This window comes from Fukomys damarensis, unplaced genomic scaffold (genome assembly GCF_012274545.1).
Source record: "Fukomys damarensis isolate Sample0158 unplaced genomic scaffold, DMR_v1.0_HiC HiC_scaffold_39, whole genome shotgun sequence".
NCBI lineage: Eukaryota > Metazoa > Chordata > Mammalia > Rodentia > Bathyergidae > Fukomys > Fukomys damarensis.
Window position 1 is genome coordinate 45,274,662 of NW_022900951.1, and position 12,411 is coordinate 45,287,072.

Below are 12,411 nucleotides of genomic sequence, written 5' to 3' on the forward strand. Positions count from 1 at the left end.
ACTGGGGATCGAACTCAGAACCTTGCACTTGTGAGGCAGGCGGCAGAACCATTGAGCTAAATCCCTGGCCCTGTGCTTATATTTTAAAGTGTCTATATGTTTTACAGATATATACCAAAATAATATAAATGATACTATGTTTAGGGTTAGTTTCAAAATAATCTATGACTAGAGAGGTCAGTGAGTGTTTAAATGAAATAAGATGGACCAAATATTATTAACTGTTACATGGTTTTTTTGTTTTTTGTTTTTTGGTGTTTTTTTTGGTATCGGTGATGGAACTTGGGACCTTGGGCTTGCAAGGCAGGTGGTGGAACCACTGAGCTAAATCCCCCGATGGCATTTCTTATAATATACTCCCATGTATCTGACACTATTTATAACATAAGGATTTGTTTGTTTTTTGAGACAGAGCCTCACTATACAGTCCAGACTGGCTTCAAACTTATTATGTAGCCTAGGTTGGCCTCTAACTCTCTATCTTCCTGCTCAACATACCAAGTGCTTGGATTACAAGCATTAGCTGCCACACTTGACTTAGTTTTTTAAAATGTCCAAAGTCAAAATACCGATTGATGAAATCAGAATTTCTGGATATGAGGCTAGGTTATGAGTATTTCTAAAAGCTACCTTCAAATGAATTGACTATGTAGCTGAAGCTTAGAGTCAATTACATAAACAAACAAGACCTTACTTTCTCCCCAGCCCTCCCCATAAGTACTCTGGAAGTACATTTGCACAAGTTGAATTGCTCAGAGATGCCTCCAGGACACCATGGCTTCCACATTCCTGCTTAACTATTTTCAGCAAGTTGACTGTGTGACCTCATGCTTGTCACGACATAACTGCAACAACTCCAGCATTTCTACCGCATTCTAGATATCATCATCTCTCACATTTCTAAGAAACAACCTCTTCTATAGAACCCTTAACACACTGCCTGTACATATAAGTAGGCATAATTAGGTAACATGTGCATATCTCCCAACCGTAGAGGAGCTTTGAAAAACCATCATCTGACAAAGGAGTGTGGGATAGCCATGTTGGAATTGGAGAATTTCTGAGTCCCTCCTTGGAGATGGGCCTTTTGCTTCTTTGAGTAAAACTGCATTTTTATTACCATTTGGCACTGGTACTTAGGGCTATTGGGTCAATAATCAAAGTATCTGGTGAGAAGGAAAAAGCAGCACTTCTAAGGTCAAAAGTATAGGGACAAGAACTGAATATGGACTGGAGGGAATAAACTCACAAAGAAGGAGGAACACACTATACTCAGGCATTCTTTCTTTATACTGAATTTAATTCAGTCCTTGTAATAGTCCTATAAACCAAGTAACTGTCATTACAGAGGAAGGGTCAGGTGTTTTGTCCAAGGATGTGATAGGTGTTTCATAGGGCATTACTTTTTGTTTCATGGGTCATAACCACTTCTGTAAATTACCAAGATCACTACAGGAAATATCAGTAAGGAAAGAAATACTTTGTTTGCTCAGCACAGTGTACGCACTCCTTGTCACAAGAACTTTTTTTTCCATTAGTGGGTATCAAACCTAGGAGAGCTAGGAGAGCTCTATATCTCCTCAGCTTTTGTTTTTCTGTACTTCATTTGAGACTGAACACAGGGCCTTCCTGCTGAACTACATCCCTACTCTATCCCTTTTAAAAAAATTTGAGACAAGTTCTCATTATGTTGCCCAGGCTGGCCTTGAAATTGTAATCCTAATGCCTCAGCCTCTAGAATAGCTAAGCTTACAGGTGCATGCTACCATACCAGGCTAGGAGAATGTATTTTGGTTCTGGCCACTACTCTGATGGTGAGAGCTGGTGGCAGAGTTAGAGACCCCAGAGTGGCCTAGAGCATAATCTACCCCTCATATAGCTGCTATTGGTCTGCATATTCTGGTCATACGTGGTTTCTTGTGTCCCACTCAGTCGGGCATTTGTAGACAGTGCGAGGGCTAACACTAACTAGGGATCTGGGAAACCTGGCGATTTCAGCATCCTCAGAACTGACTAGAATGCTGCTGCCCTTGTTGGCAGCAGCTTTTGTTACTTTGTCTTACAAGATGAATCTAATGTGCATTTGCTCCCTAGCCACCTGAGACCACAATTCAAGTTCTGTTAGGAAATCAGTATTCTTTCTCATGCCTCCAGATTCCCCTCCCACCCAGCCTTCAATGGCATGCCACTCATGGGAGCAAACAGTTCCCAGAATTATGTTAACTTTGGGTCATTACCATATTTTATTCATCACCAAGATCTTGTGAAGCCACCTCTTTATCTGTCTTCACCATACTTCAAGGTAAGAGCCTCCTTAAATATATCTCTTGACTTTAAACTTTTCTGTATTCCCCTCTTAAACATATGACACGTTTGTGATTCATCTTCCCTTTCAGAGAAGAGTTCTTTTTTGGTTAAGCATGCATTGAGTAAAAATAATAGGGATAAACATTCTGTCATTAGCATCACTCAGGATGTAAGCCTTTGGATTAAACATGTTTTATTTCACCTACTTGTGTATATACTACTAAAAGAAGTAGTTTAGAAAACTATATCATGAAAGCATCAATTAAAGCAGAGTGTAAAAAGAAACATAAGAAATCAAACACTAACATTTAATCCAGGGACTGCCAGCTAAATGCGTAGAAGCCTTTGGGGTATTTCTTGGTCACTTGCCATGCAATAGTGCGTCCTGTGAATTTACTGGTGTGGCAAAAAGTCACTGTTAGACTGCAGTAGTGACTAAAGGCAGTCTCAGGAGGAGAGATAACATCTAAGCTTTTGCTTGATAATAGAAGAAGCCTTTTGCTCATTTCCCCAAATGTGAAAGAATCGCTATAATTGGATATATATTGGATACAGATCATATTAGGTGAGAAATGCAGTGATATGATTTTGTAAACAAATCTTTTTCTCATCTCATGGTAAAACTGACGGTATGTTTCAATATTCTGTGCTTGGACTTTTGAAGAAATTCAGCAACCAAAAAGAAAAATATCTTCATTAGAGGGCTGAGAAATGTCTGTAAAATAAATGTAAATAGAAAATAAGAGGGGGGCCAAGGGTTCTGCCTCGCAAGCACAAGGACCCGAGTTTAATCCCCAGTACAAAAAAAAAAAAAAATCATTCACTTTCCAATAGAAAATAAGAGGCTTTGCCGAAACCATCCATTTTAGTGCTTGAAACTTTTATCAACACTGACTTGTGAAAAGAAATTATACAATTTTAAGAATAAATGTGGGAATAGCAAATCTCCTTAGAATTTAGAAAAATTTCCTTTAAAACAATCAGGCATAGTCAAGGGTAGGACAGAACTATGCAGGAAGACAACATTCAATATTCCACAGGCTACCATGTAAAAATGTAAACCCTGCCCTCTTGAATGTAATTAAAAATCTTCCCCCTTTTTGTTCTTTGTTACATGGCATACACATGCAGTAGGTTCTCTTTTCCCCTTTCTTATGTTGACCTTAACACACATGCTGTGGAACATTAACAAACACACTGGATGCTTTGAAAAAGCCTCTCTTCAATTCTAGGAGAACTCTCATTTTCCCACTCCCATTGAAGTAATGTGTGGTATCCCTGGGGAGAAGTTGTGGATAAAATTCTTCCAGGGCCAGGGATTTAGCTCAGTGGCACCGTGCCTGCCTCTGAAGCACAAATCCTGAGTTCAATCCCCGGTACCCCCCCAAAAAAAATCTTCCATTCATTGGCCAACTATGAGTAGATATCTTTTTGTTGTTGTTGTTTTTGAGACAGGGTCTCACTATGTAGTTGAGACTGAACTGGAACTCACTATGAAGCCCAGGTTGGTCTCGAGTCACAGCAATCCTCCTGTCTCAGCCTCCTGAGTGCTGGGATTACAGGCATGTGCCACCACGCCCGGCTACAGTACGAGTAGATATCTTAACTGAAAAATAAAAAAACTGGAAATATGACAATAGTCTCATGAAACAAGACACCCAGACACCAGATCAATGTGAATATGTTCAAATACTCAGGTTTTGACTAAACTTCTGTGGTTGTTCGATTTTTTGTTTGTTTGTTTTTGGTACTGGGGATGGAACTCAGGACCTTGTGCTTGAGAGGCAGGCAGTGGAACCACTGAGCTAAATCCCCAGCCCTGTTGGTTTATTTTGTAATGGACATGCAATGGTAAATAATCATTTCCCTGATACTTTACGGTCCAGTTTAACTAAAATGAGTGTCATTTTTACTACTGAATGTTTATGCATAAACTTTTTTTTTGGTACTGGTGATTGAACTTAGAACCTTGCGCTTGCCAGGCAGGCATGGCACCACTGAGCTACATCCCTGACCCTATACATAAACTTTTGAAAGGTTTATGTTTCTTGCAGTATAGTGAGCCTGAATCACGATATATAAAAGGTGTGTCTATTCTGGTAGACGATTTGTCTTTTAAGGACAAGAATAGCGACCTTAATGGGTAGTAAAAGCACTGGCAATTTTTCTTAGATAGCAGAGAAAGATGCTTAAATGAGCATTATAGTTTCTAGCTTCTACCCATCCCAAACATTCCCCTTCTTTCTGAGTCTTTGCTGAAGTGCAAATTAAATTGAGTCCTTTCTATCCATCTCCTCAGATCTGTCTCGTAATGGCCAGAGGAATAAGACAGAAACCTTGGGAGAAAAGTTTCTAAAAGCCAATAGGTAGACACATACTGGAAAAGCTTGATGTAGGGAGTTCGTAACATGTAGCTTACAATCAGAATTGTGGAGATTCTCCATAATCTTGGCTGCTAGGAATTTTAAATAAAGCTCTGAAGACAAAGCTGTTAGTCTGCACTGTAGACAAAAGGAAACCTGGGACAGGACACTGCCCTGAATATGGCTTTATACGTATTTGGGTGCCCTAGGGAAATCAGTACTGTGTCTGTGAATGACCCTAATTAGAATATTGGAGACGAACGACAAATCTTAAGTATAAAGCAAAGTATCCAGGAAATTAGACATGTTACCATGTGTTTATAAATACTGCCTCAAAGAGCCAGTTCAGTGTCTCCAACTATCTAGATGATCTGTTTCTCACTGAAATATAAAGAATAGGTTTCTTAACTTTTTTTTTTTTTTTGGTACTGGGGATCAAACTGGACATTGTGCTTGCTAGGCAGGCAGTGGAACCACTAAACTAAATCCCAAGCTCTTTCTTTTTTTGGTACTAAAGATTGAACTCAGGACCTTGCACTTGTGAGGCAAGCAGCGGAATCACTGAGCTAAATCCCCAACAAGAATAAGTTTTTCTTTTTTTTTTTATCTTACTGTTTATTAGTACTTTTTAAGTATACAGTACAATTATATCCATCGTTGGGATCTTGAACCTTTACATGACAGATCTTGGTTCTTATTTTTTCCCCATACACCTGTCCTCCCTTCACCCCCTCCACCCTCCAAGAATAGCTTTCTAAAATGTACTCCTAAAAGATTTATGTCCTATTCTCCGAAGGTTTTATATATATACACAGCCAGAGTTCAGAGCTGCTGATAAACACCGCTCTACAACTGGCTAATGAGAAAAATATTTAGGAATCAGTTTTTGACAGGAAACTATTTATATTGGATAAGGACAGTGTACTGAACTGGCTTGTGGTTTTAGCCTATTGTGGAAGATGTACACAATGCCACTGGTAAATTGCTAAAATCACAAAACAAGACATTGATGTAGCATCAAAACAATTTTTTAAAAAGCAGCTGTCAGGACAAAACTTTAATCAGGGACTACATTGGTCTGTATTTTGTACAAAACTCATCTCAATGAATTCAAAGGTAGAATTCACGATAAAAAGGAAACACTCTTGCCACTGACATTCACGATTAAAAGATTGGATCAATGACAGAATAAGGCACATCCCTGTGGATTAGGTTAGCTGATTTATGACTGACTACAATCCTTATTCCTGAGGGGTTGCCCTGATGACCTGTGATAGATGATCCATAATAGAGCCTTGCAATTGATGTCCCGACAGCACCAATTAGCTATCTCTGACAGGTTAGACACCCTGGAGGTACCTGAGTACCTAAGTACACAGAGAAGGGGACCATTGAGACAGGAACACTGAGTGAGCACGGGCCCAGGGTGCAGTTTCAGCAATCTCCACACCCACAAATTCAGTCAGCCCACAAGTATGAAGGCTTGCCCCCCCGCACAAAAAAGGTGTTTTTTTTTTTAATTACAGGTGTAGTGTTGTGCCTGAAAATGCTCTACCCACCATAGGATGGTGTTTGTACTGTGCCATTACCCACTTACCAAGAAAATTCTTCAGCTGTTGATACTTCTGCAGGTTTTGAGATCACTCTTCTGGAATAAATGCAGCCACATAAGAATCCACAGTTGGGTGTTTTCGGGAGGTTGCTCACAGAAATGTCCAGTGCCTCTGACCTCAGGAGTAGGTTGTAATCTAGTTATAAAAAAGACTTTGCAGCTTTCCCATCAACCCCAGGCCCTAAAGGGTACAAGGGTGGAGTGGTCTCATTTTCTAGGTCAAGACCCTCATTAATCCTTTGTTTTCATTATATTACCTATAGCCCTATTGCAAACATTTACCCCCTCAATATTCATATCCCTTTATTGTGTTGTGTCCCCCATCACAACCTGCATGGTGGATAATACCAAGGGGCTATATTAAGAGATGATGTACGGGTAAGAGTCTAGTCAACATATGGACTGATTCTCCAAGTATATATGTAATTTGGCCATGCACATTATGGGACCTAATGGAATACAAATAAGATGGCCTAGGGCCTAGGCCTTTCATTTTCTAATCACATGTGGGAAAGTAGAAGAGCTCCTTTACCGAGTGGACTTGGACATGGAAAACAACATTTGGTAGAAAGAGCCCTAAAATAAATTTCTTTGAATTAAGATCTTTCCTTTAGTGCACACTTCTGTGTTTTTTGCAAATTCCTCATTTAAAACAGAGTAGAGGGCAGGTTTTAAGAGCCCGAGTAATGAATGTATTCAATTATTTGAGAAAGTAAAAAGACTAATTGAACAGTATTAGACACAAACTTAAAACATTATTCAAAAGCATTTAAAATACCAAAAAGAGTTTCAAATGAAGTATTTTATTCTCATGTTAGTTGCCTTTTAAACATGTATACACACACTGACACACTCTGATTGGTCTGCGTGGAACAAGGGTTGTCTAATATCCTAAAGGAAAATGAAAAATTAAAAAATATATTAATTTTTCATTATTATAGGCAATTACATCCACATCACTTACAAAGCTATTACTGATCTGTCCAAGGAAGCAGAGTGGTAGAGGGGAGGAAACTTGAGGCTAAATTCAACAGTGACAACTGAGATCTCAACATGAGAAAGCTGACAAAACATAGATTTTTGCTGTGAAATTTCTCTTTGCAAAATATGGAGAAAAGTCTGTCAATGAGTAGTAATAGAAGGTGGTGAACTTTTTGCAGTCAATTCTCTTCACAGTATGGTGCACAAGAATCAAGAAAATTGCTTAGTCTTTTTCGGGGACCAGTTTCAGAACTTTTCCAATTGCAATGGTCTTACCCTCATCTCTTAGAGTAAAACGACCCATCTGAGGAAAATCTTTAAATGTCTCGAGGCAGATAGTTCCTGCTGTCCTTAAACGAGCAATACACACTTGATCTTGTTTCACAAAGCGGGGCCGTGTCTTACTTTTCTCTCCTGATTTTTTATCTACCAAGGAGATTAAAGCTGTTATCTCAACTTCCTCGATGCAAGTATGAATGTGCAGCACCGCATTATAACCTGGGCAGATGATAGATTTGTGCTCAATAATCACTATCTGAACATCAAACGTGCGTCCGAAATGGCAAAGATTACTAGGGTCACAAAGTATGAAGCCTGGAAGAATCTCTTCTTCTTCAATTCCCTTCAGTCTGATTTTGAGGTTTTCACCTGGGGCTACAAAATCAGTTTCAGTATCATCAGAAAGTATCCCAAGAACTTCTACATTGTGCTTGTTTGGCATCATCACAAGCTGCTGGCCTTTAAAAATGGATCCTGATTCCAGCTTTCCCAGGACCACAGTGCCCATATCCTTGTACTTATCGACAACTGGCAGCCTAATTGGTCCATCAATTGATCTGTTGAAGTTTGGCAAATTATCCAAATATGGAATAAATGGTAATCCAGTGTACCAAGGGCAGAAATCTGACTGCTCTTTAATATTTGCTCCAGTCAGTCCCGAGCAGGGCATAAAGTGAATGTCCTTTTTTGGACTGAAGCCGACTTTTTTCAAAAAGGGCACTAGTTTTTCTTTACACTCTTCATATCTCTCACTGCTCCAATTTACTGTGGGATCATCCATCTTATTGATAAGCACTATTAAATGTTTTACCCCTGCTGTTTTGGCCAACATCGCATGTTCCCTTGTCTGTCCACCTTTTTCAAATCCAGTCTCAAACTCTCCTTTCCTGGCAGAGATTACCAGCACGGCCAAATCAGCTTGAGAAGCACCACCAATCATATTTGGGACAAAACTCTTGTGGCCAGGGGCATCTAAAATTGTGAAATGTTTTTTTTCTGTTTCAAAATAGGCACGACCCACTTCTACCGTTTTACCCTTGTCTCGTTCTTCCTGATTTGTATCTAAGGCCCAGGACAAATACCAAGTTTCTCTGTTTTTTTCCTTAGCTTCTCTTTCATATTTCTCAAGTGTCCTTTTGTCAACCATTCCAGTCAAAAACATTATCTGTCCTCCAATGGTTGACTTACCGGCATCTACATGCCCGATGAATACCACATTTACGTGTTCCTTCTTAGGAGCACCTGATGGTACGACCACAGATTTTGATTTTCTGATTTCCTCTTTCTCCTCCATCATTTCCTGGCCACCTTCTTCAGGGGGCCCTGAATCTCTCAAGGAACAGCCCCCGGGCTCTGCTTCGCTTACTTTACTGTGCTCCCATGATTCTTCTAGGACCATTTCCATCTCTCCATTTTCTACAACAGGTTCTGAAAGTTCCATGGTAACGGCTGAATTAGAACCTTCACAAGACACTAACGCTTCATCTTTGTAAGGTTCCACAGGTGCCCCCCGTCCCAGCCTTTTACCTTGAAAGTCTCCCGCGCCGGTGCAGGTTTCGTCGTTGCTGGCTGAGCCGGCCAGGGGGTTGGGCGGCTGCACCGAGCCCCGCAGGAAGGACGGCACGAACTCCGCGGCGTGCACATTAGGCACGAAGGGTTTGGCGTTGACGTTGAGCTGACGGCTGAAGGCCGAGCTGAGATGCTCGCTCTGGGCCTCCGCCACCGCTGAGAAGATTCCATCCCCACTCGGGCCCGAACCCGGGGTTTCCATGTCCACCTGGTCCCAGCAGTCGGGCGCCGAATCGCTGCTGCTGCTGCCCGGATCCATGGTCTATGGACCTGGAGCGTCACAGAGGAGCCAGACAGACAGGTCAAAAGACCAGGCTATGCGGGCGGGGTCAAGGCAGAAAGAACTAAGGGCCAGCGGGTAGCGGCACGAACCTTAGCGCCACAGCGGAAGCAGCTAGGTGCGGATGCTGCATTCGCAACTGCGGCGGCGGCAGCAGATATGGCGGCTCAACACTCTCCTCTAGTGTGTGAGCGGATCTCCTCCCCCCAAACCCCAACCACTTCCGACTCCTCCACCCCCCGACCCAACGCCGGTCGTGGATTGACCCCTCGCTGCCATCCGTAGGTTTGGCCTCTTTAGCTCTCAGCCAGTGGTTAAGTCCAAAAGTACATTTTTTAAAAAGAAAATTTCCATTCACTTTGTTCACCCGACTTGGGAGAACAATTTAACCGCAATCTAAAGATTAAACCTTAGGCAAGCACACCTGATTTACATTTCCACTCAAAAATCCAAGTAAAAATGAAAACTATTGAATAAATGGGGAGCAGGATGTGAGTTAATTACCCAGAAACCAGCAACCAAAGGGAAAAATAAATAGTAACAAGGCTAGAACTCATGAAATGCATGAAGTTGTAGTTAAACTTAGCAAATGGAACTTAAGATCACTAATTAATTTGAAATCCAAGTGTCTTTTGATTGTCCCTTTTCTGGTGAGCCCCATGAGCCTGTAATTTCTGCTGATGGCTTCTACAGTGTAAGCATGGGGCTGCAATTTCTTTTCATAATAAGCTCTCTGGCTGTCTGTCGAGAGAATTTCCAAGAAAACTTTTGTCCTAATGAAGTTGCTAATCACTTAATATGCAGGTGCCTGGACTATGGTTGACCTGCCTTTCTGTGGACTCATATCACTCGTCTTTTCCCAACCATGTTCTGGGTGTAGCTGTTCTCACCTGGGTACACCCTGGATTCACAGTTCACAGGTTTTCCTGCTTCATTCTGGGAGGCTGAAATCCCCCTCACTGCTGGTGCTGGGTTTGCTCTAAGAATCAATGCCATGTTAGACCTCTTTCCCGTTCGTGCTAATGACATGGAGGGGTCTGTTAGCCCAATTAAAGCAAATATGTCCTCTGAGTTACTCATTAAGACTCTTGGCAGTAAAATTTCACCCTTAGAAAGAGTTAACATTTGAGTCAGAGCCTAGATGGCCTCATTTGTAAATTATTTTGATTTATAGTAAACTGAAATAGAGGATAATACAATTTTCTAGTACAAGATGGAATCATAGACTTGCATTTTAAATACATTCAACAACAAAGCAAAACAGCATAAAACCAAGAGGTTGATTTACAACTTGAGAACTGTGTTCTACAAACTTTAGAGGTAGGAGAAAAAAAACCTTATGTCTGGAAATTTGGACCCTTGATGCTTTCAGCCTGAATCTGCCACTACTTTACCAGATGCGAGCTGTTCCAATATCTTTAGATATCAAATATTCCTCATTCTTTTTGCCTCAGGTAATGGCTTGTTTACTGCAACATGAAGAGAATATGAATTTTTTCACAATGAATAGGAAGAATTGAGAGTAATGTGTAGAGACCTTTGGCTAACACCCCACACATGAGCTAGGGCCTTTCTTGGTCATTCTAAGAGCCTAGGATATAGACTTGGAAAGATGACTCTGGAGAACCTTCCAAGTTGTATTCACATTAAGGTAATTTATGCAAAGAGGTGGAACTGATCCAGATTTTTTCCTTCTACCACATCAGTTGCATTGGTCATGTTATGAAAATATTAGCATAACTAATATTTGGTGATATCTCTGTTAGAGAACAGAGGATGCTCCACTTTTAAATCTTAAAGGAGAAATGAGAAACAGTGGGTTAATGTCCTTACAGTCCATCACTCTTAAGAGTTGTCAGGAAGCAGGTGAAACTAAGAGAGAGAGAAAGATTGACCAGGTTGTATCCAGACAAACTGACCTTAGACAAAACTGGGTTTGTATAATGGGGTACTTATTTCTAGTCTCTCTGCCTAGAACTTTGGAAAGATGGTCTCGTAAAGATTGTAAAGGAGGATTACAACAAGGAAACTGAAGAATGGAGGAATATTTAGAATAGATCCACAGGGTATGGGAGAGGTGTTTCACTTGAGAATAATAAAATTATTAAAAAGTAGTTTCAATTAAACAAAAGCAGTTTAGGCAGGAGAACATAATCCCAGGTTTTGAGATTTTCCTTCTTCTCCCAATGTATAGCTACTCAGGGCAACCTGAGGCATAAATTCATCTAGGTTTAAGGAATAGAGTCAAATGGGCTGAAGGAGAACAGGGTGATACTGAGGAGCAAGTGAACATTGAGTTGAAAAAGCTTTGCTGGATGCCTTACATTGTTTCTCTCAGCACACGTTCCAGCCTCTCTGTACTGAAAAGGCTGGAAAGCCTAAGGCCCCATTTCCTGGAGATGTTTCTTCTGGGGTTCCATATGGGTTTCCTTCTGTTAGTCTGATGAATGCTGGCCAGATTTCATTTAGCACAGATCCAAGTGCTGAGAAATGTGAGGAAAAGCAGAAAAATCTCCACTGAGTCAACAGTTCTGATGGAGTTTCCCGTTTGTATCAGGGCAACTGAGACACCTTACGCCTAGAAACACCCTCAATGGAAGCTTCCTGGTTCCCTTACTTTCCAGAGATGGCAGATCCCCTTGGTAGCCAATTGTGCTGATTGGTTGTGGTATTCTATCTGAAAGGCTCAGAATAGATCTTATTCCTCCAGGACCTAGAAGGACAAAATTTATGAGCCCCTAACTCTCCACGTAATCCTTATGCTAATTAACATGGAGTGCACTCTGTTAATATCAGCCAAACACTGATTTGTACGAGTACTACACAGGTAAAACCCAAATGCAAGGACTGCCATTTCTAACTTTTTCCTTTGTTTAACTTTCTTAATAATATTGTCCCTCTGTTTGCTTATCTGAGAAGCGGAGATGAATCTATAAGTACACCACTGGGTTCTAGATGCAAGAATATATATCTATATCTATAGATATATATCCTTGCATATATATATATATATATATATA

The 12,411-nt window shown here is 40.7% G+C and overlaps 1 protein-coding gene across 2 annotated transcripts; it reads right to left on the reverse strand.

Moving 5' to 3' along the window:
- Nucleotides 1-7,093: 7,093 nt before the first annotated feature.
- Nucleotides 7,094-9,584, reverse strand: Gspt2 (G1 to S phase transition 2). 2 transcript variants are annotated; one of them, XM_010621443.2, is made up of 2 exons: nucleotides 9,484-9,584; nucleotides 7,094-9,381 (listed from the first exon to the last, which is right to left on the reverse strand). In XM_010621443.2, the coding sequence occupies exon 2, from the start codon at nucleotides 9,368-9,370 to the stop codon at nucleotides 7,487-7,489; it is 1,884 nt and encodes a 627-aa protein (XP_010619745.1). In that variant the 5' UTR covers nucleotides 9,371-9,381; nucleotides 9,484-9,584; the 3' UTR covers nucleotides 7,094-7,486. The 2 variants fall into 2 exon arrangements, with proteins under 2 accessions (XP_010619745.1, XP_010619746.1); XM_010621444.3 differs by having other exon boundaries at nucleotides 7,094-8,970; nucleotides 9,070-9,584.
- Between the last annotated feature and the right edge of the window lie 2,827 nt (nucleotides 9,585-12,411).